At 44.8% G+C, this 23,588-nt stretch overlaps 1 protein-coding gene across 8 annotated transcripts in view; it reads right to left on the minus strand.

Moving 5' to 3' along the window:
- Positions 1-1,890: 1,890 nt before the first annotated feature.
- The window catches only part of GOLIM4 (golgi integral membrane protein 4), an 82,499-nt gene continuing 60,801 nt past the window's right edge, over positions 1,891-23,588 (minus strand). For 2 of the 8 annotated variants that reach the window (XM_059686959.1, XM_059686953.1), the window contains 7 exons: positions 22,083-22,363; positions 21,563-21,642; positions 19,609-19,718; positions 15,705-15,872; positions 15,289-15,357; positions 4,143-4,223; positions 1,891-3,552 (listed from right to left, as the gene is read on the minus strand). In XM_059686959.1, coding sequence (XP_059542942.1) covers positions 3,406-3,552; positions 4,143-4,223; positions 15,289-15,357; positions 15,705-15,872; positions 19,609-19,718; positions 21,563-21,642; positions 22,083-22,363 — 936 coding nt within the window. In that variant the 3' untranslated portion in view covers positions 1,891-3,405. Of the gene's footprint in view, positions 3,553-4,142; positions 4,224-15,288; positions 15,358-15,704; positions 15,873-19,608; positions 19,719-21,559; positions 21,643-22,082; positions 22,364-23,588 lie in introns of all 8 variants that reach the window. The other 6 variants (XM_059686957.1, XM_059686952.1, XM_059686954.1 and 3 more) reach the window with 5 other exon arrangements.

Below are 23,588 nucleotides of genomic sequence, written 5' to 3' on the forward strand. Positions count from 1 at the left end.
TTAACTTCTGGATGGTTGCTAGGCAAGTATCCTTGAAAAGATAGCCCAGCTGTCACAGATGTATAGAAACTCTATGGAGAATTCCCCTCCAACAAAAAATCCCAGGGAAGAAATTAAGTCATGTGTCCATCTTGGACCAAGTACAGTACGTTGTCCAAGGAGATGGTTCGTATTATTAGCTCTGCTCAAGTTGTCTTCCCACCCAGAGACAGGGGTCAAGGTCACTCACTAAGACATTGAGAAATGTGCTTGGCAAAGATGAGTTACATTTATTATGATTCAGTTTAGATGGTAAATTTAAGGCTGAAGAGGTAAGATGAGGCCAGATCATGAAGAATTATGTAGGTTATATTAAGGAGTTTGGAATTTTTCCTAAGTGCAATGGCAATTTTATTATATCATTCAATAATGGGGTAGTGTTAGTGGTAACTTTAGAAAGATCACACTAGGACAGATTGTAGAGGTTGGTAGGAGAAAGTAAAGGAGAAGTTAGGGACTACAATAGTCTAGGTAAAAGATAACAGGGGCCTGAATCAGGTCTCTAATACATGGGTGGGAAGAGGGCTAAACAGAGAAAAGACCTCTGGGGAAAACCCGAAGAACACAGATATTTTAAGGAGAGTATAAGAGAAACCTGCAAAAAACAAACCAAAAAAAAATGAGAAAGAGTAGCCTGGATGATAAGAAGAAAAGCAGAAACAGGTAGCATGATGGAAGCCAAAAGATGATTCAGGAATGGAAACTGACCTCACTTTTTTAAAAAAATATATATTTTATTGATTTTTTTACAGAGAGGGAGGGAGAGGGAGAGGGAGAGGGATAGCGAGTTAGAAACATCAATGAGAGAGAAACATCGATTCTGCTGCCTCTTGCACGCCCCCTACTGGGGATGTGCCCGCAACCCAGGTACATGCCCTTGACCAGAATCGAACCTGGGACCCTTGAGTCCGCAAACCGATGCTCTATCCGCTGAGCCAAACCAGCTAGGGCTGACCTCACTTTTTTTAAATGGTTGTGCAACATGCCATGGTATGGATGTACCACTGGTTAATGCAAGAACTAAAACAAAACAAAAAACCCAAAGCAGTTTAATGATGTCAAACCCTACAGAACAAACTTCTTCAGTTGGGTGGGGAGGGAGGAACTCCATCAACCTTAAAGGAGCACTGTGGGATACAGTGGTCCTGGTACTACGACATTCAGTAAGTGTCACTGTGACTTGTATGTGGCCAGACCATACCCTTACTCCTAGATCTTTTCGATCACTCTTACAGCTATCCAGTCATTGTATTTGTACTAATGTAGCTTTTTTGTGCTGCATTGTACTTGCCCCTAATAAAAGTGTCCCCTCCCCCCCCTGATTAGATTACTGGTACCAAGTCCTTTGACTTATTGGTTGCACCAGAAATCACAGATTAATTGGCAAGATAAATACAAGTGACAATTTATTTCTGCTCATCTCATTAATGTAGATTAACTCTGGCTGATTAGTTCTCTTCCAAACATTAGCTAAAATGGCCCTATAACTTGTGCCATCCTGAGAGTAGTATGGTTTGTGATTATTGCTTCTTAGCGGGGATATGACAGGGTTTTGTTGTTGTTTATTATGTGTGTGGGCATGCACACACGACACTCATATGTTTCTCTGTTTCTTTTTTCTTCCCCAGAACTAGCTCAAAGAAAATAAAAATTCTTAGCTTTTTCTTTAGGACAGAGGGAGGGAAAAACCACACACCAATTAAGCAGAGGAAGAGACACGGAAAATAACAGGTTGGGAAAGGCACTGTATAATTCATTCATGTATCTTGGTTCCACTTAAATTTTTCCTTTTAGGAAAAAGAATGCTTAAAATAAAAAATTATTAAAAACTCACATACTTTAAGCGATTGATCGCTTTCTTCTTATAGCTTTATTGACTATCACCAAGTTTCAATGTTTCAAATAATTAAATACTGGAACCGGGACATTAAAAATACAAACTAATTTACCAAAATAATTGTATTCTGAATATTATGTACAATATTATACATTTTACATTACATAAAGGGTTTTTATACATAAAGGTAAAATTTGATTTATGATTACTGAAAATCCAAAATACATCTGAACAAACATTCCTAGGCATATATACGCAATCACTCAATTGGGACAATCAGAACCATACATGAGTGTGGTTACTAAAAAATAAATTTACATTCATACAATAGTAGAAACTGAAATGTTTTTATTATTACAAAACCACACACATGAATTACATAATGTGATTTTATATATCTAAAAATCTTTATGCTTAAGATTGAAATGTTTCTATCCCAAGGGAATTTTTATTTTTAGCTTCTTGATTGTAAGGAATTTTTATAATTTATCATCATTAAAATGCCTCTCTGTGGGCCTAATGCAGACCCAACCTCAGCAAGCAGAAAAGTCATCAGAGTCTATCCTACCACCATGTGTATCTCACCATAGAGTTTTTAAAAAATAATCCTATTCAATTATACATTTTGGTATGCCTTTATAAATACTTGTCATCAGAGATTACTTATTGAGGCATAGAGCTTACAGGGGAAATATCTATTACTGTAGGGAACTAGATAATGAAACAAGAATTTCGCTAGGTCGCTTCGGAAAAATAATAGAATGGGTGCTCATGTAGAAAACACTACCCATACACAGTCAATTAGTTATTAAACAACATGTCAGTCCTTCAAAAAGGTTAATACACTAAGGTGCCATACCTTGTTTGAATACTGTCATATGAATTTAGTACTATCTCACTTTTAAATTTAATCCATGTCAAGAAGAAGGGCTGTGATTTTAAGTAAAGCCAAATATTTTTCTAACTGATGTGACAAGTCTGGAAAACAATGTCACTCTGTACATGGATCTTATCCCAGCAACACAAAGACGGGTGAAAAGTCTATCAGATTTTATATATACACTAGAACCTCGAAAAGGGAGCAGTTAGTAAACGGGCCATTCTCCGTAAATTCCTAACAGCATTTTTGCAGTATTTCTTATTTTGAAATCCTGTATTTTATCAAAGGCAAACAACATACAACACCTGGAAACTAGGAGATAGAAAAGTAACAAGTTGAAACATATACAAAATTGATGTCCTTTCCAACATCACATAATCGTTGGGAAACAAAAAGAGATTCGGAGCCTAAATTTTTCTTTCTTGCTTGGGTTTAGCTTGAATATAAAAGAAGCTCTAACCTAAGTTATTAAAATATATTTATATAAATGTATGTGCATTTCTAATACAAAAGTTTAAAAAAAGTCTAAATTCTTAGTTTCTGTAATTAAATATCCTAGAGTTCAGTAGGCAGGTTTATTTCCGAGCAGCTTCTGAAGGAATCTGTCCGCCGAGCGCTAAGAAATGGGGGGGAGAGGGGGGCGGCGCAGCTACATTTCAGCTCTTTGCTGTGATTTCTCAGCACCAGCCGCCCCGTCCTCCTCCTCCTCCTCCTCCTCATAATGTTCCTCTCGGCCTTTGGGGTGGTTGTCATCTCGAACTTCTTGTTCCTCTCCGTCATTGTTTTTCTCATCAGCCTTAAAATGAAAAGAAAAAAACAACACCTAAGAGATAGGGCATAGAGTTAATAAGATAAATAATTCCCTCTTAAAAAAAAAAAAAAAAGGTGATGCTCTAGCCAGTTTGGCTCAGTGGATAAGCATCAGCCTGCAGACTGTAGGGTCTGGGTTCAATTCCGGTCAAGCGCATGTACCTCGTTTGCAGGCTCGATCCCCGCCCCGGTCAGAGCGTGTAACAGGAGGCAACCAATCGATGTGTCTCTCTCACATCGATGTTTCTCTCTCTGTGTCTCTCCCCCTCCCTTCCACTCTGTCTAAAAATCAATGGAAAAAATATCCTTAGATGAGGATTAATAAATAAATAAATTTAAAAATGGTGAGAAGTTATTTTTGGAAGAAGGAAGTAAGTGAAGAAAAATGTTCCAAGAAGCAACAGTGCTACAGTCTTTCTTAATCTTCATATTGTCACAAATTTTCCAGGGCCCAGGTTAGCCTGTTAAACTCTGTGGCACCTTAGACGTACTGACTGGTATCTATCCAACTATATATACACGTATCTCCTACACATGTGCAAACATGCGCAATAGAAATGCACATCCTACACGTACATTTTCATCGTTTTCACCATAGGTCTCTTCTGCATTATGTTCCAATTCCCTTTTTTTCTCTTCAGTCAAATCTTCCTGAACCTAAAACAAATCCAAGATACTGGGTGACGCTTTTATCACTTAAGCACTTGAAACAACATATTCTGATTTCTAACGAGTTCATTTAAAGCAGCAGCAACAAAATTAAACTAAAACTAAATTTGAAAAAAGATAAAAGTCAAAGATTTGACTTGTCTATTACCTATGAAGAAGTGTATAATATACCTACTATAAAAAAATCTTACTCAACTGTCTTCTGTACCTAGATGCATACCTGGCACACTGTAATTGCTTAATAAATGCTGTTGAATGAATGGATAAATGAATCAATGCAAAAATATCTGCTCTGTAAAGGCACAGAAAACAGACCTTCTGACTTCCATATAAGATAGGAGAAATTTTTCTATAATTAAGAACAAACTTTTCTGTCTAAAATATACAGAGCACAGAACACAATAATTTCAATTTCTTCATAAAATAGCTATTAAACTGCCTCAAATCCCTACATCTCTTCGGTGTTCTAACATGACACTTCTGTTTTACATAGTTTTCTGTAATGTACACTATCACCACTATTTCATGTCATTGATCCCCACTGTTTTTCAAAATGCACATCAAAGAAATCATCCAAATATTTTTTGCTAAATAATATCTATTTCATGATCACATTCCACAAAATATAGGAGTTGGAAAATGTGTTAGAAAATATTTTCTAACTGAACTGTTTCGAAATCCATATGTATGCCAAAAGGTTTGAATCATTTGAATACATTTCAAACAATTGCTGATCATCAATTAAGCATCCTGTTCTGTCCCTGGTACCAAAAGAAAACCCAGCCTCTCCAAGGACAGTGTTATAGAGTGAGTCTTCTAGAATAACACATAAAATGACCTGATTTTTTAAAATATTTCTTTTGGTGCAGAGGGGGGATGTGTTCAAAATCCCAGAAATGAGCAAGGGAAGGAAGTATGCAGGTGTTCTAATTAAGGAGCAAGAAAGTAAGGGCTGTCCCAAGGTGCTCAGCCCAGGTGCAACAGGAGTAAACCCCAACCTACCAGCCAAGCTTTGGCGTGAAACTGGTCTGTTAGGGGCCTACAAAGATGATTCTTCAAGGATGCCCTAGACCAGTGGTCAGCAAAATGCGGCTCGCGAGCCACATGCGGCTCTTTGGCCCCTTGAGTGTGGCTCTTCCACAAAATACTGACTTCTGCGCATGGGCCACGAAGTTTCAATCGCACTGTACATGCGTGCCCGCACGTGATATTTTGTGACTAGCCACACTCAAGGGGTCAAAGAGCCGCATGTGGCTCGTGAGCTGCAGTTTGCCGACCACTGCCCTAGACAGAGTTCAGCCTTCACGAACCTTTCTTACCAGCCTAACACCATCTGGATTCACACTGGTACAAAATAAATTTATTATGGGGACAGAGGCATAAAACATCTTTTATAGTCACATGTCTTGGTGGGGTGAGCTAGAGAGAAGATACACATTGCACCAGCAGGCTCTATCGATGGTCCCTGACATTGTTCTGCCCTTAGTCACAGAACCTCATAACAACATTCCCCAGGACAATGGGATGAAAACGATGAAGCACCTATTTCAGATTACATTAAGGTCTCACTAATTGAAACATCGTTAAATTGCTAAAATGTCCTGGTCAATTTCAGTGATTAGATATATGTCTTCTATAGCCATAATAATGAAAATATACTAGTGAAAAATAACATGGCTTAGTTGGGATCGGGAGGAAACTACATTATGGTGGAAAGAATATGTAAATCAGAGTTGGCACACTTTTTCTGTAAAGGTCCAGAGAGTAAATATTCAGCTTTCTCGGCCATACAGTGTAGCAACTACCCAGCTCTACCAGTGTAGTGCAGAGGCAGCCTCTGACAATAAGCAAATAAAAAATCAAGTTCCCACAAGACCTCATTTACAAAACAGGCTGAGGCCAGTAGTTTGCCAACCCCTAACACAGACTGTGGAGTCAGACAAACCTGGACAAAAACCTTGTTTTTGAAACTCTCCTGGCTGTATAAACAATGAGGTCATTTGTCTTTATTATAAAAATGTTCAAGCACATGCAAAGAAAATTTCATGAACTATTAATAGTCATCATCATGGTTCAAAAGTCATCACAATGTTGCCACATTTGCATCACCTATTGCTTTTCTTTATTTTGTGATGAATTATTCTTCAACATTTTGGACATCAGATAATTTCACCCCTACCCATCACAATATACATCTCTAAAAACAATGGACTTTTCTTATATAACCATAATGCCTTTAAAACACCTGCTAGCCCATTTGGTCCAGTGGCTAGAGCGTTGGCCTGTGGACTGAAGAGTCCCGTCTTTGATTCTGGTCAAGAGGTGTCTCTCTTACATCGATGTTTCTCTGTATCCCTCTCTCTCCCTTCCACTCTCTCTAAAAATCAATGGAAAAATATCCTCGAGTGAATATTACCCCCCCCAAAAAAATTCCACCTGATAAATGATTGTATGGTATCATCTACTGTCTAGTCTTTACTTACGTTTTCCTGATTGTCTTACAAATGTCTATTAACAGTTGGTTTGTTCTAGTCATCATCCAAACAAAGGCCACAGGTCACCTAGATGCTATTCCCCTTTTTTCCTCAATGTTACTGATTCCTTGTTCTATAGAAAGACCCATGTTCTGGACTTATTTGCTTCTTTAAGGCAATACTTAACTCATCCCTTTAGCCCTGACATTTCTTATAAAAGCAAGTTAGCTTAAGGCTTGAATGAATTCAGATTCAATTTGCAAAGCAAGTGTTTTTCAGAGGGACGCTGTAGAATTCCTATTTGCATCACATCAGGAGGTACCTAACATTTGTCCCACTTTCAGTGAGGCTAAGATTGTTCAGTGAGCCCAATGGTGACAGCCTGATCCCTTCATGGTAAAATTCCTGGATTTTCATTCATCTAGTGATATCATCCATTGATGACTGGTCTTAAATAAATTGTTTTAATTAGGGCTTACAGAAATGGTGACTTTATAATTCTGTCATTATTCTGTATTCACTGACTTCTATAAAGAAAAACTTGGCCATCTCAATTTTAGTTTCCTGCGTAATTGCATGCTGGGTATACTTAATTATGGTAGCCTTTAAAATCAGTGTGTTCTAATCATGGTTCTAACAATAACAAACTGTGTGACCTTCAAAAATTTAGCTACCCTCTCTGAAGCTCAAATTGCTTATCTGTAAAATAAAAAAGTTGGATAAAATCTTTGTCATTTTTTATTGTGTGTGAGGTAAGGGGAGTCTTGGATCCTTCTAAGACTTTGGTATGAAAGTTGTTAGCAAATGGGTATAGATATACATCATTTTGCATAGTTTCAGGAGGTTCAGACTTCCCAGTCTACCTGCAGCCATCTGTCCTAGGACTGTGGCTCTAAATAGTGTGCCGCTGAATCAGCATCAGCCGGGGCTCGTGTACCACTCTGCCTTCTAGGATGTACCATAGATATGATCAAAATCTCCAAGGGTAAGGTCTGACCCAGTATTTCTGTTTTTCACATACTCTCCAAGGTGATTCTTAGCCACAGCAAAGACTAAGAGCCACTCGCTTGAGTGACATGAATACTGGCTAGAACAGTGGTTCTCAACCTTCTGGCCCTTTAAATACAGTTCCTCATGTTGTGACCCAACCATAAAATTATTTTCATTGCTACTTCATAACTGTAATGTTGCTACTGTTATGAATCGTAATGTAAATATCTGATATGCAGGATGGTCTTAGGTGACCCCTGTGAAAGAGTCGTTCAACCACCAAAGGGGCCGCGACCCACAGGTTGAGAACCACTGGGCTAGAATGTCTCTGGCTGATAAACACCCTTTTTATAAGTTCTTTCTTCTCTTCTCTTGAGATGTTGTAGAAATGTAGGCTGTTTACCATATGTCAATATAATATGAGGAGGGAAGTACAGAATAAAATTAGTCTTTAATTTAGGGAGCCCACAAATGAAAATTTTATAATTTTTCAGATTTTATAGATACACCCTATTATCCTAGTAATATATTCTTTATGTTTGGGGCAAAAGTAATTCAAATTAATCTTAGCAGCATTACTGAAAAAGAAAAAAAAATGATATAGAGTTTCTAATTTTAAAATATGCTTAGACTAATAACCAGAAGCCAATGTTAGTACCTTTTTACATGCATGTGGACACACCAATTATGTCTTCCACATTAGGCCCTCTTTAGCATCCTGTTAAAGCTGATGCAAACGTTTTGTTGGAGATTTCCCAATGCTGCTCCTCATTCCTCATTTTTGTTCACTGGACTCTGGTGTTTTAAGCATTTTAGAAATGGTCCCTATGTGATGTGGCAAAGTTTAATCAATAGCCAAAACAAACAGGTCGACTGCCCTGGCCGGTGGGGCTCAGTTGGTTGGGTGTGGTTCTGTGTACCAAAAGGTTGCCAGTTCCATTTCCTAGGTGGAGGCCTTGATCCCTGGTAGGGGGCGTGCAGGAGGCAGCTGATCAATGTTTCTCTCTCTCCGTCTCCCTTCCTCCCTCTCCAAAAATCAATTTTAAAAATCTTTAAAAAAAAATTAAGTTTTTAAAAAAAGCAAGTCTGCTGAGTCTAAAGTGGGTTTTGGTTAGCTACCCTGACCCTGTCCCTGGATGTATTAATGCCTTTCTTTTACACATCAAAGATGTTATGGGATGAGCAAGGAATCAGAAGGCTGAACCGTAAGTAGTCAAGAATGCTAGGATCCAAACAAGTGGATGGAATGTGACCAAAGAAAAGCCTTCAGCAATGTCAGCCATAGTGATGGGCACCACTGCTTGCTCAGTATATTTAACAGAAGCATTTCTGCCGGATGGGCGGCTTCTTGATGTGGTGGCTCACAGTCCGCCACTAAAGGCACCACATAACCTTGTGCTTGCTCTCTTGTGAGTGCTCAGATCAATCCATTTCCAGTTACATTGTATGTTGCCAACAGCTATAGAGCGACATCCTTTTGTTTTCCTGGCATAAGCCCAAATTTTAGCATTAGCTCTAAAAGGTGACAAATGGAACAAACCTGAGAAAGGAGACTTAGTCAAGGGAACTGTGTACCTGAGGGCAGAAGGACAGATGTTCTGAGCAGGGTCTCAGGGATTAATGTGCACCAAGGGCAGCAGGACAGATGTTCGGAGCAGGGTCTCAGGGGTAACGGTGCACTGAGGGAAGCAGGACAGATGTCCTGAGCAGGGTCTCAGGGATTAATGTGCACTGAGGGCAGCAGGACAGATGTTCAGAGCAGGGTCTCAGGGGTAACGGTGTACTGAGGGCAGCAGGACAGATGTTCTGAGCAGGGTCTCAGGGATAAATGTGCACTGAGGGCAGCAGGACAGATGTTCTGAGCAGGGTCTCGGATTAATGTGCACTGAGGGCAGCAGGAAAGATGTTCTGAGCAGGGTCTCAGGGATAAATGTGCACTGAGGGCAGCAGGACAGATGTTCTGAGCAGGGTCTCAGGGATAAATGTGCACTGAGGGCAGCAGGACAGATGTTCTGAGCAGGGTCTCGGATTAATGTGCACTGAGGGCAGCAGGACAGATGTTCGGAGCAGGGTCTCAGGGATAAATGTGCACTGAGGGCAGCAGGACAGATGTTCTGAGCAGGATCTCGGATTAATGTGCACTGAGGGCAGCAGGACAGATGTTCGGAGCAGGGTCTCAGGGATAAATGTGCACTGAGGGCAGCAGGACAGATGTTCTGAGCAGGGTCTCAGGGATAAATGTGCACTGAGGGCAGCAGGACAGATGTTCTGAGCAGGGTCTCGGATTAATGTGCACTGAGGGCAGCAGGACAGATATTCTGAGCAGGGACTCAGGGATAAATGTGCACTGAGGGCAGCAGGACAGATGTTCTGAGCAGGGTCTCGGATTAATGTGCACTGAGGGCAGCAGGACAGATGTTCGGAGCAGGGTCTCAGGGATAAATGTGCACTGAGGGCAGCAGGACAGATGTTCTGAGCAGGGTCTCGGATTAATGTGCACTGAGGGCAGCAGGACAGATGTTCGGAGCAGGGTCTCAGGGATAAATGTGCACTGAGGGCAGCAGGACAGATGTTCGGAGCAGGGTTTCAGGGATAAATGTGCACTGAGGGCAGCAGGACAGATGTTCTGAGCAGGGTCTCAGGGATTAATGTGCACTGAGGGCAGCAGGACAGATGTTCTGAGCAGGGTCTCAGGGATTAATGTGCACTGAGGGCAGCAGGACAGATGTTCTGAGCAGGGTCTCAGGGATAAATGTGCACTGAGGGCAGCAGGACAGATGTTCTGAGCAGGGTCTCAGGGATTAATGTGCACTGAGGGCAGCAGGACAGATGTTCAGAGCAGGGTCTCAGGGATAAATGTGCACTGAGGGCAGCAGGACAGATGTTCTGAGCAGGGTCTCAGGGATTAATGTGCACTGAGGGCAGCAGGACAGATGTTCTGAGCAGGGTCTCGGATTAATGTGCACTGAGGGCAGCAGGACAGATGTTCGGAGCAGGGTCTCAGGGATAAATGTGCACTGAGGGCAGCAGGACAGATGTTCGGAGCAGGGTCTCAGGGATAAATGTGCACTGAGGGCAGCAGGACAGATGTTCTGAGCAGGGTCTCAGGGATAAATGTGCACTGAGGGCAGCAGGACAGATGTTCTGAGCAGGGTCTCGGATAAATGTGCACTGAGGGCAGCAGGACAGATGTTCTGAGCAGGGTCTTGGATTAATGTGCACTGAGGGCAGCAGGACAGATGTTCTGAGCAGGGTCTCAGGGATAAATGTGCACTGAGGGCAGCAGGACAGATGTTCGGAGCAGGGTCTCAGGGGTAACGGTGTACTGAGGGCAGCAGGACAGATGTTCGGAGCAGGGTCTCAGGGATAAATGTGCACTGAGGGCAGCAGGACAGATGTTCGGAGCAGGGACTCAGGGGTAACGGTGTACTGAGGGCAGCAGGACAGATGTCCTGAGCAGGGTCTCAGGGATAAATGTGCACTGAGGGCAGCAGGACAGATGTTCTGAGCAGGGTCTCGGATTAATGTGCACTGAGGGCAGCAGGACAGATGTTCGGAGAATGGTATCAGGGGTAACGGTGTACTGAGGGCAGCAGGACAGATGTCCTGAGCAGGGTCTCGGATTAATGTGCACTGAGGGCAGCAGGACAGATGTTCGGAGAAGGGTCTCAGGGATAAATGTGCACTGAGGGCAGCAGGACAGATGTTCGGAGCAGGGTCTCAGGGATAAATGTGCACTGAGGGCAGCAGGACTGATGTTCGGAGCAGGGTCTCAGGGATAAATGTGCACTGAGGGCAGCAGGACAGATGTTCTGAGCAGGGTCTCGGATTAATGTGCACTGAGGGCAGCAGGACAGATGTTCGGAGCAGGGTCTCAGGGATAAATGTGCACTGAGGGCAGCAGGACAGATGTTCGGAGCAGGGTCTCAGGGATAAATGTGCACTGAGGGCAGCAGGACAGATGTCCTGAGCAGAGTCTCAGGGATATATGTGCACTGAGGGCAGCAGGACAGATGTTCTGAGCAGGGTCTCAGGGATAAATGTGCACTGAGGGCAGCAGGACAGATGTTCTGAGCAGGGTCTTGGATTAATGTGCACTGAGGGCAGCAGGACAGATGTTCTGAGCAGGGTCTCAGGGATAAATGTGCACTGAGGGCAGCAGGACAGATGTTCAGAGCAGGGTCTCAGGGGTAACGGTGTACTGAGGGCAGCAGGACAGATGTTCTGAGCAGGGTCTCAGGGATAAATGTGCACTGAGGGCAGCAGGACAGATGTTCGGAGCAGGGTCTCAGGGGTAACGGTGTACTGAGGGCAGCAGGACAGATGTTCTGAGCAGGGTCTCAGGGATAAATGTGCACTGAGGGCAGCAGGACAGATGTTCGGAGCAGGGTCTCAGGGATAAATGTGCACTGGGGGCAGCAGGACAGATGTTCTGAGCAGGGTCTCGGATTAATGTGCACTGAGGGCAGCAGGACAGATGTTCGGAGCAGGGTCTCAGGGATAAATGTGCACTGAGGGCAGCAGGACAGATGTTCTGAGCAGGGTCTCAGGGATTAATGTGCACTGAGGGCAGCAGGACAGATGTTCGGAGCAGAGTCTCAGGGGTAACGGTGTACTGAAGGCAGCAGGACAGATGTCCTGAGCAGGGTCTCAGGGATAAATGTGCACTGAGGGCAGCAGGACAGATGTTCTGAGCAGGGTTTCGGATAAATGTGCACTGAGGGCTGCAGGACAGATGTTCTGAGCAGGGTCTCAGGGATAAATGTGCACTGAGGGCAGCAGGACAGATGTTCTGATCAGGGTCTCAGGGATAAATGTGCACTGAGGGCTGCAGGACAGATGTTCTGAGCAGGGTCTCAGGGATATATGTGCACTGAGGGCAGCAGGACAGATGTTCTGAGCAGGGTCTCGGATAAATGTGCACTGAGGGCAGCAGGACAGATGTTCTGAGCAGGGTTTCGGATAAATGTGCACTGAGGGCTGCAGGACAGATGTTCTGAGCAGGGTCTCAGGGATAAATGTGCACTGAGGGCAGCAGGACAGATGTTCTGATCAGGGTCTCAGGGATAAATGTGCACTGAGGGCTGCAGGACAGATGTTCTGAGCAGGGTCTCAGGGATATATGTGCACTGAGGGCAGCAGGACAGATGTTCTGAGCAGGGTCTCGGATAAATGTGCACTGAGGGCAGCAGGACAGATGTTCTGAGCAGGGTCTCGGATAAATGTGCACTGAGGGCAGCAGGACAGATGTTCTGAGCAGGGTCTCGGATTAATGTGCACTGAGGGCAGCAGGACAGATGTTCTGAGCAGGGTCTCGGATTAATGTGCACTGAGGGTAGCAGGACAGATGTTCTGAGCAGGGTCTCGGATAAATGTGCACTGAGGGCAGCAGGACAGATGTTCTGAGCAGGGTTTCGGATAAATGTGCACTGAGGGCTGCAGGACAGATGTTCGGAACAGGGTCTCGGATAAATGTGCACTGAGGGTAGCAGGACAGATGTTCTGAGCAGGGTCTCAGGGGTAACGGTGTACTGAGGGCAGCAGGACAGATGTTCTGAGCAGGGTCTCAGGGGTAACAGTGCACTGAGGGCAGCAGGACAGATGTTCGGAGCAGGGTCTCAGGGGTAACGGTGTACTGAGGGCAGCAGGACAGATGTTCTGAGCAGGGTCTCAGGGGTAACGGTGTACTGAGGGTAGCAAGACAGATGTTCTGAGCAGGGTCTCGGATTAATGTGCACTGAGGGCAGCAGGACAGATGTTCTGAGCAGGGTCTCAGGGATAAATGTGGACTGAGGGCTGCAGGACAGATGTTCGGAGCAGGGTCTCAGGGATAAATGTGCACTGAGGGCTGCAGGACAGATGTTCTGGGCAGGGTCTCAGGGATAACGGTGCACTGAGGCCAGCAGGACAGATGTTCTGAGCAGGGTCTCAGGGGTAACAGTGTACTGAGGGCAGCAGGACAGATGTTCTGAGCAGGGTCTCGGATTAATGTGCACTGAGGGCAGCAGGAAAGATGTTCGGAGCAGGGTCTCAGGGATAAATGTGCACTGAGGGCAGCAGGACAGATGTTCTGAGCAGGGTCTTGGATTAATGTGCACTGAGGGCAGCAGGACAGATGTTCTGAGTAGGGTCTCAGGGGTAACGGTGTACTGAGGGCAGCAGGACAGATGTTCGGAGCAGGGTCTCAGGGATAAATGTGCACTGAGGGCAGCAGGACAGATGTTCTGAGCAGGGTCTCAGGGGTAACGGTGTACTGAGGGCAGCAGGACAGATGTTCGGAGCAGGGTCTCAGGGATAAATGTGCACTGAGGGCAGCAGGACAGATGTTCTGAGCAGGGTCTCGGATTAATGTGCACTGAGGGCAGCAGGACAGATGTTCTGAGCAGGGTCTCAGGGATAAATGTGCACTGAGGGCAGCAGGACAGATGTTCTGAGCAGGGTCTCGGATTAATGTGCACTGAGGGCAGCAGGACAGATGTTCTGAGCAGGGTCTCAGGGATAAATGTGCACTGAGGGCTGCAGGACAGATGTTCGGAGCAGGGTCTCAGGGGTAACGGTGTACTGAGGGCAGCAGAACAGATGTTCTGAGCAGGGTCTCGGATTAATGTGCACTGAGGGCATCAGGACAGATGTTCGGAGCAGGGTCTCAGGGGTAACGGTGCACTGAGGGCAGCAGCACAGGTGTTCTGAGCAGGTCGGGGGCGGGGGGGAGGGGATTGCTGGGGCTGCCACTTGTCCATCCTCTCATCCCCTTTTGGCCAAAGCCACACATTAGCTAGGCCCCTGACTGAGAGACACGTCACTGTCCGGAGAGACTGCACACGGGACCTCGGCCTCAGCCATACCATGTTCCCACATACAGAGCGTCCGGTGTCCAGACAGTAAGGTGCTGTGACAAAGCGGCGACAACCGGCAGCACTCGTCAGTCAGTGACACAACGTGGCCCCACGGTGCTCTAAACCTCACAACGATGTGCCAGGAATGTACAATAAAAAAGCAAACTGAAACGAAGGGTGAAGACTTTCTACCCAAATACATTTTACTCAACTAAGTTCCTTTCGTAATTTTCCTTTTCTTTATTGTTTAAATGTAACTAATACCAAATTCTTGGGAGGGAAAAAGCTAAGAGGAGAGGCAGAGCCCATACATTTCTTGTAAATGTCTGCAGGGTGTGAAGCCTATTCCGACAGACACTGTGGGGCACCCGTGCGGCAGGCACTGTGCAATGACCACAGAGAGAGCAGCGGGGTTAGTCAGACTCCCTCAGTGTGCGGAACGTTGCTCTTCTCTCTTTCATGAGTGACAGAATCAGCAGGAAACAGCCTTATAGAGACCATCTATCCCCAAGTCCACTATTCCTGGAAGGCCAGATGTTATCTGAGAGCCAGGGAGAAGGGATTCTATTCTCCTGCTGTCGTTACCTTCTAACCAGTGTGTCCGCTGCCACGCTCTATTTACTCTAGAAACCCCCTTTCTTGTCCAGCCCAAGTCTTTCCATAAACATTTCCGAAAAAAAGGTATCTCAACACCAGTGCTGCTGAGGCTGGTGAGGGCGAGTACAGTCAGTCCCCTGCATTCCGCCTTCCTACCTCCTCCTCGCCCTCCTCCTGGTACTGCTCGTCCACATTATCCTCCTGCTGATCTGGGTTTCCCGCCATCTAGGACACAAAGGGGAGGCTCAGGTTACTGAACGTCAGGGCTGTGCTTGACAATACTCTGGGACAAAGAACGAGCATGCTGCCATGAGCAGCGTGCTTTCCCTGCATCAGTGGCCAGGAAATCATGAGTAATCGTTCCCCACACAAAGCCCAGGCCATCCGTCACCCCCCTCTCTGAGTGCAGACACATCATTTCGGCCTGAAAACCAGCCAAAGAGGTGAACTTTCTGCCAACGTAGGTCATGACTCATCTTTTGCATAAATGAGGCATTTATTCAAATACCGAGGAGCAACCACCAACCCCTCCCCGCCCCCCCCCCCCCCCCCCCAGAATGGCCTTTGCTTACTACCAAATGCTCCTCCATTTCCGTGTTCCCTTGCTTTTGATGCCTTTGTTTTTGCTCTTCATTTTCATCTGGCAGATTTTCCTCTCTCGCTTGCTCGGCCTCCTCAAATTCGTCTTCGCCTTGATTGTTAGGGTCGTCCGCGGGGTTGATGTCCTCCACAGCTGCCCTCTGTAAAATTTTAATGAAAAGCAACCACCACTTCAAAACCCGGGATCAAGTTTAATTTCATTTGAAAGGCTGCATGCGGGCAGAAAATGAAATGGTCCTTCAGAGGATCGCTCAGGTCTACCCGCGCCAAGACGCACAAGTACGCACCCCACCGTCAGAAGATAAAACTCCTGCGTTGTCTGTCAGAGGCTGAGGAATCTGAATGAAATATGATTGGCACTTCTCTTCTCTAAGGGATTCCAAATTGATCCTCAACACTTCCCTATCACAAGTAATGGGGGCATCACAAAATAGGCACCAGAAAAACAGTCACTAAAAACCCAAAGACCAAGTAGGAGAAATAATTAACATGGAAGGTTTAGATGGGCAAACGGTAATTTCAGTCACTGGTGTGCTGATTTTTATACAGACAAGCTTTCCTTCAGAGCAACTTTTTCCAGGTAAGTGGGTGAAAAAGCAGCTGAAGAGAAAGAAGGCCCACCCGGAAAGGCCCCAAGAAGAGACTACAGAGAAGGCAGGAAGGGGGCTAGTTCAAAAGTAAATGATCGCCCCTAGTATGATCAAAGAGATCAACCAATGAACTTGTATGCATCTGTGCATAACCCAGGGACACAGACAATCGTGTGGTAAAGGCCTGGGGTTGGGGGTAGGGGCAGGCTGGAAGAGGTCAATGAGGAAGAGAAGGGGACATCTGTAATACTTTCAACAATAAAGATTTTTTAAAATATACATATATATATATTTTAAAAGTCAATGATCAGTTTCCAGTACAGATGACATTTCTTTACAATGAACACTGTCAGGATCCTGAGAGATATACGCTGGCCGGTGACAGTACAACGAGAACCATCTAACCCATCCTTGGCAATATGTTTTGAAAAATATCTCCCCCAACCCACCCTGCCTCCCAAGTAGTTCTCAGTTCCTGTGTTCAACAAATCCCCTTCATATTACCAGCTTTAAAATTATCTTGGTTTTCCACTTAAGTTCCCGAAGAGCCTTTCAAAATAATACATGGCCTCATAAAGATTCCGATTTTAGAGCCTGGGCTGGGCAGAAAGGCGATGCGTGTGTGCTTCCCCATCACTCCAGTGTCATCAGTAGGACACTTGACCGAAGCAGCAAATGCTCTGGAGGTGGAGATGCCCCACAGTAGAATTTCCTCTCTAGTGGCATTCTCCAGACAGGCTCTACTTCAATCCACTTCAGAGCCCTGGGCATGTTGGAGAGCTCACTGTAGCCTCTGCTGCCCTATCATCTGTACATCCCGGCTATACACTTTATTCAAGTGCAAATGACACTCTTCTTGGGAAGATAGAGACGGAGAGATCACCACCTGCACACTCAACTCCAGGTACTGCACCATCTCTTGTCATATGGGTTTCTTTTTGTGCATGACCAATAATTCATGTGGAAATAGAAAAAAGTGACACACATTCTCTTCAGAAAGAAATAGCAAACCTTTTGCAAAAGTTAATAAGAGCATACACACTAGCTTCAACTCTGCTCAAGTAATGAGTAAGGTTGAGCAGGCCTGGTTGTTATCTATAATAATAAAAGCATAATATGCTAATTAGACTGGATGTCCTTCCGGACAACCTTCTGGACGAAGCCGGGCTGAGAGGGAAGCCTGGGTTCTGGGTGCCTGCCAGTGGCTGTGAGGGAAGCCCAGGTCCCGGGTGCCAGAGGGAAGTAGGTGCCGGCAGCCAGGGGAAGGAAGGCCTACTCTTGCATGAATTTTGTGCACTGGGCCTCTAGTATCCTAATAAAATAACTAGATGATCAATTACACCTCCCTAAAGATGGAAAAAGGCAAAGGAATTAAGAAGTATAAATTGGTAGTTACAGAATGGCAGTGGGGAAGTAAAGTACAGCATGGGGAATATAGATAATAATCCTATATAATAAAAGTCTAATATGCTATGTGTCTGGTCGTCCAGTCATCCATTCAACCAATCAAAACATAATATGCTAATGATATGCTAAGGGCACTCAACCACACTCTATGAGGAGCACTGACCACCAGGGGCCAGACAGTCAACCAGTCTCTATGACATGCACTGACCACCAGGGGGCAGACACTCAATGCAGGAGCTGGCCCCTGGTGGTCAGTGTGCTCCCACAGGGGGAGCACCACTCAACCAGAAGCCAGGCCCACGGCTGGCGAGCGCAGTGGCAGTGGTAGGAGCCTCTCCCATCTCTGTGGCAGTCAGACATCCCCTGAGGGCTTCTGGACCGCGAGAGGGCACAGGCCAGGCTGAAGAACGCCGCCCCCCCCCCCCCCCACACACTCCGAGTGCACAAATTTCGTCCACCGGACCTCTAGTATTGTAATACCTATGTATGGTGTCAAATGGGTATTAGATTTACCAGGGTGATCACTTCATAAGTTATGTAAATGTCTAATCACCATGTTGAATACCTGAAACTAATATAATATTGTGTGTCAAATGTAATTTAAAAATAAAAAGCATTAAAGAAAAAAATAAATGAAATAGATAAGACAAAAAGAGGGACAAGGAGACTAACAATTTCTGATTTAAAGAAGGCATGGTGGAGAAGAGAGGCCAATGTTTCCTGTGTGTTCTTCAGAACAAACTGATGACAACAGCAAAAGACTGTAAGTCACCAAAGCACTCAACATCCTCTGGATGTCACTAACTGGATACTCCCCCCTGCTTCCCCCTCATCCCTCTTAGGCACACTCTCGGCTTCTGCACAATCACTCCCTTGCTCTTTCACATTCCTGCTCTCTCAGACTCTCCTGCTCTCTCAGACTCAACACTCTCTCCAGCTCTTGCTCTTTCCTGAAAATATTTCAGGACTAGGGTTTCCTGGGGCATTCTTTCAAAATGCTAATTCCAGGGCTGGCAGGCAAATGTGTTTTGCCATCTCTCCATGCAAGTTGAGTGGGAAAGCCATTTCCATCACAGTGGCTTTAGGCAGCCATCGGGAGGACGACTTTCTCGACAATAACCAAGGAAGCATGGGCAGCCTTTTTTTAATCCACGGGGTCAATATAAACAGGGCCCATGGGACAGCACAGGCTAAATTTTATAAACACGGTGGCTGGTTTACTAGCAAGAGGACAAAAGCTGCAGTAAGTTGTAAAAAACACCTACACATAAGCACAAGAACACGCACCTCCAGCATTTGTCTCTGTACCCACAGGCAAGGCCAAGGCCTCAGGCAACAACCTGAACTGGGAGTCTTGGTCCTCTTTTGGTAAATGCGATATAGCACCATGGTACTTGAGCAACGTTTTCACTTCTCAAATCACACATTCTTATCCATGTATTTATGAAAATGGTCACTGACATACACACCACCCTAGCAGATTGCTCATCAATCTCAATGATAGTGATCTTCCTTTCTCTGGTTCCCTCTCCAACTCCCACACTTGACTTTTTTTTCCCATCCTTCAAGATTACTACATCTTTCAATGCCTTTCAATTTTGCTGTTATTTTTTCTTTTAATTTTCATTTATTCATCAGGGAAAGAATCCTTTGGTGTTTTCCCAGATGAAAACTTGAACCCATTCTCATCACACACACACCCCCTCCATGGTGTACAGTTAACAACTCTGCTCACATCCTATGATGCAAGCCACCTTCCTCCTGTGCTGATGGAATAACAGGCGTATCTGGAGCCAAAGGCCGGGTGTGCGGCAAACCTGCCAGCTCCCTTTCTGCCTGTGGGTTTCCAAGTGTCATGCCCAGAAGAGAGGTCACTTACGTCTGCCTCAGAGTCTGGGTCCGCTTCCTGGAGCCCCTGTCCTCGAGGCTTGCGGCCGTTCCCTGGGTCTTCCTCTGCCTCATCTTGGTGCTGGTTGTCTCTCTCATAGGCTAGCAAACCAAAGGAACTACCATGAGCCAAGATGAATCAGACAGGATGCTTTACTTTCACTAAACAAAAGCCACCAGGAGGCTTTTCCAGAGACCACTCCACCCAATCTCTTCCTCCTGTGAGTTTAACTCAAAGTAAGGGGTACTTCTCATTGGCCTGGCTCAATGGTTGAGCATTGACCTATGAACCTATGATGGTTCGATTCCCGGTGAGGGCACATGCCCAGGTTATGGATTCAATCCCCAATGTGGGGCAGTAGGAGGCAGCCCATCAATGATTCTCTCTCATCACTGATGTTTCTATCTCTCCCTCTCTCCCTTCCTCTCTGAAATCAATAAAAATATATTTTTTAAAAAAAGAAACAAAGTAAGACGTACTTCCCAGCTTTTCTGATAACGCCATGTCCTTTTCCCAGACTGTGTGTCTAAGCAGATCATGTGGGTGAGTGGCACCATTCTAAGTCTCTGATACAAATGTGTATAACAGAAACTGCAATTTCCCACCCCCATCCCATTTTGGAAAAAAAAAAAAAAACAATAATAAAAACTCTCTCAAAGAAAGCGCAGTCAACTAGACATTGCTAAAATTACCAACTAATTTTGGTTAATATCAGGGGAAATGTCAAGGTACCAAAAGTAGAAATTGACACTGTTTCAGGAAGTAAAGGAAAACACAACCCATGTGTGGAAGGAAAAAACAAACACTGCCCATCCTGTGCTTTCTGACGCCACGCCATAACACAGATACGTCCACATTATGCTTACACAGACATTTACTTGCTGCTCTTTGAAGACAGTGTTTTGATAAAGAGAATTTAGATAAGAGCATAACGAGAACTAATAACTTTTTTATTTATTTATTTTTAATGATTTCAGACAGGAAGGGAGATGGGAATAAGTGAGAATCTTTGACCAGCTGCCTCCTGCACACCCTCTACTGGGGATTGAGCCTGCAACCCAGGCATGTGCCCTTGACTGGAATCGAACCTGGAACCATTCAGTCTGCAGGCTGATGCTCTGTCCACTGAGCCAAACCAGCTAGGGCACAAATAACTTTTTAAGTAAGCTATAAGAGGAAAGGTTAAGTATATGGAGAGCATTTGACCTATAGGAAATAAAGATGCAGGATAACTTACCATCTGGTGTCAAGTGCACCCAAGGACTCATTAAATAAAGAAGTGAACAAACCATTCTCTAGTCTTACTGATAATAGAACAACAAAAAAAGCTTAAAGTGCTGACAGAAGGAAAAAAATTTCCTAAGTATAAGGGCTATAAACTATGAGAATAGGCTATAGAGGGAGTCTGGGTAATCACCTTCCTTTAGGCTTTAGAAAGGATACATATCTAAGTGCTAGTGTTTTCAGAGAGGCCGTTACTTTCCAGTTCTATTGTCGGGGAGAGCAATATTGGATAAATTACATACTAGGGGCACGCTATAAAGGAAAACTACTATTGACTTAATTTTTGAAAACTTTTCAGGCCATGATCCAAAAGCCTCCAAGGTAAGGAGAAAATGAAGACGTTTCCCAGAGCATCCTGGTCTTATGATAATGTGTCAGAAATAACGGTTTAGTATGCAAAACCTCGGACTACAATTTATTTCCTACGCTGCAATGTTGCAGAGGAAGCGTTACCCCGGGCAATTCTGGCTACGAATGTGCACTATTTAGGAGGTTTAAGAAAAACTCAGGAAGGATTACGAAAAATACAGGAAGGATTAATAAAAAGATACACAGAACACAGGTCTCCTTTGCATGTACTCAGAGATGCATAGAACTCTGAGTTGATATATATTACCAAGTGCTTTTATTAAAACATTCATCATCTAAGAAGTCTTACCACCTCCTTCTTCTTCTTGGATGCCCTGGTCCTCTGGTCCCTGAACAATATCATTATCCATAGCATCATAATGAGCTTGCTGCCTGCAAGGGCACAAACATTATGAACTCAGCAACACAAATTAAGTAGCACAGTTTGACGTAAGTCATTTATCTTTAAGGACAGTAATAAACTAATTTTTCAACTTTTTAAAAAAGCCATATAAATTTCTTTAAAAAGCTCATGCAATTAGGTTGCCAGGTATACTTTCAAAGGACACCTTAAAAACAATAAACTACCTTTCAAATGATAAAATAAATTCAGCACAAAACCTGCCAGATTATTCTGAGACCGAAACTGTCATTTTAAAGCAGAAAAAAAAAATGTTGGTTATTTTAAAAATTCAATATTTGGAATTTAATTCTGCCTCAGCTACAGGAACAATAGAAGCCCTTCAAGTGCACGGATAACAAATGCACGAAGCTGTTTTTAATCTGCTTCTGAAAACCAGAGGAGGGCTTGTCCACACCCATCAGAAGGCTACCGTAGCTGCTCGGGGCGCTGTGGCCGCCCCTCCTCATGCCGGGCCTGCCTCTGCCGGGCCATCTCTTGTGCCAGAAGCTGCTGCTGCTGCTGCTGCTGCTGCTGCTGCTGCTGCTGCTGCTGCCTCAGCAAGTGTCCCTGCAGCCTCTGCTGGTGCAGGGCCTCCTGGTGCTGTCTCAGCCGCTGGGCCTCCTCTGCGCGCCTCACCGCCAGTCTCTGCTGTTCCAGCTGCTCCTCATACGGAGATCGGAATTTGGTAACGGGCTCTGCTGAAGGACGCACCTGGGGGAAACGAGTTGGAGTTGAGCAAAAGCAGTCGGGTCCTCTGAACTCTCCCTTCATTTGTTTCTCATGACAAACTCGGGAGGTCGGGTTGGTGCGTTAATGCCTGTCTGTCTGGTGAACAGCGACGACACATGACATCCAAGGTCACCCAGCACCAGGACTCTTATTTCCCAACTCCCTGTGAGTCACCTTTGGCTGCTTAGCCACTGCTCCGTCCGACTTACTGACATTAAGGCCAATTTTCAACGTGCTCCCTCTCAAATGGGAGAGGACAACCAGGAGAAACCAGTGTTGAACCTTAATTAAACTTATGTTCAAAGGCTCTGCTATAAGCGGAAACTTGGCGACCTCACGCTAATTGGGGCGATTTGTGAGCTTGAGGCTAAAGACCTAGGGATGCTAATTAACTCTAGCAATGTCTAGACCAATCACAGGCTCAACAGCAGCAAAAATAAATGAAATTTCAGATTAGGGTGCAAAGGCAGAGAACCAGTTTTATTCCAAGAAACAAAGAATGGGTGAGAAGACAGTACCTTCTGATCAAAGGAACAAGTGAGGCAGGAATCCTTAAACTCCACTCCCACTGAGAGCTCCACCTCTCTCCTCCATCCCCAAGGAGACAATACACAGAGCAGAACTGCTTTGGAAGTAAGCCACGGAGGACACAACACTGGGGGAGGCTTCTTACGGCTAATTTGGCAACATTACCAGAGCCCGGCCACAGAGGCTGGCACACCCACTCAGCCCAATGTCTCCAGCAGCCTGAAGGCTTGGAGAGTTCAAGGCCAAGCACTGGTTCAGTTATAAATAAAAGGTGGCCGCCGGTCTCTATGCTAAGACCAGGTAGCCTATTGTTGAGGATCAGCTGAGACAGCAGAAGAAAGGGACCTAGCTGCATTCAGTGTTGCTTTAAAGTTCTTTTAAAGTACTACTTATAAAAATAATGAATGATGTGTCTAAATCTCACTTAAGGGAGAGGGGAGTGCTCAGTAGGGGGAGTCTGAGCAGAGGTTAAAGATGCTCACCTAGGGGAGTATCCTTAAGTGATTAGTGTTTTGATCACTTAAGGCAGTGGTTCTCAACCTTGGCTGCACATAAGAATCACCTGGGAATCTTTTTAAAATCCTGATTTCTGGGCCCCGTCCTCCGGAAATTCTGTTTCTTTGTTACTAATGTTGTGGCCCCCACCCCATAACAAAGAAACAGAATTTCTGGAAGATTG

This window comes from Myotis daubentonii, chromosome 3 (assembly GCF_963259705.1).
Source record: "Myotis daubentonii chromosome 3, mMyoDau2.1, whole genome shotgun sequence".
Lineage (NCBI taxonomy): Eukaryota > Metazoa > Chordata > Mammalia > Chiroptera > Vespertilionidae > Myotis > Myotis daubentonii.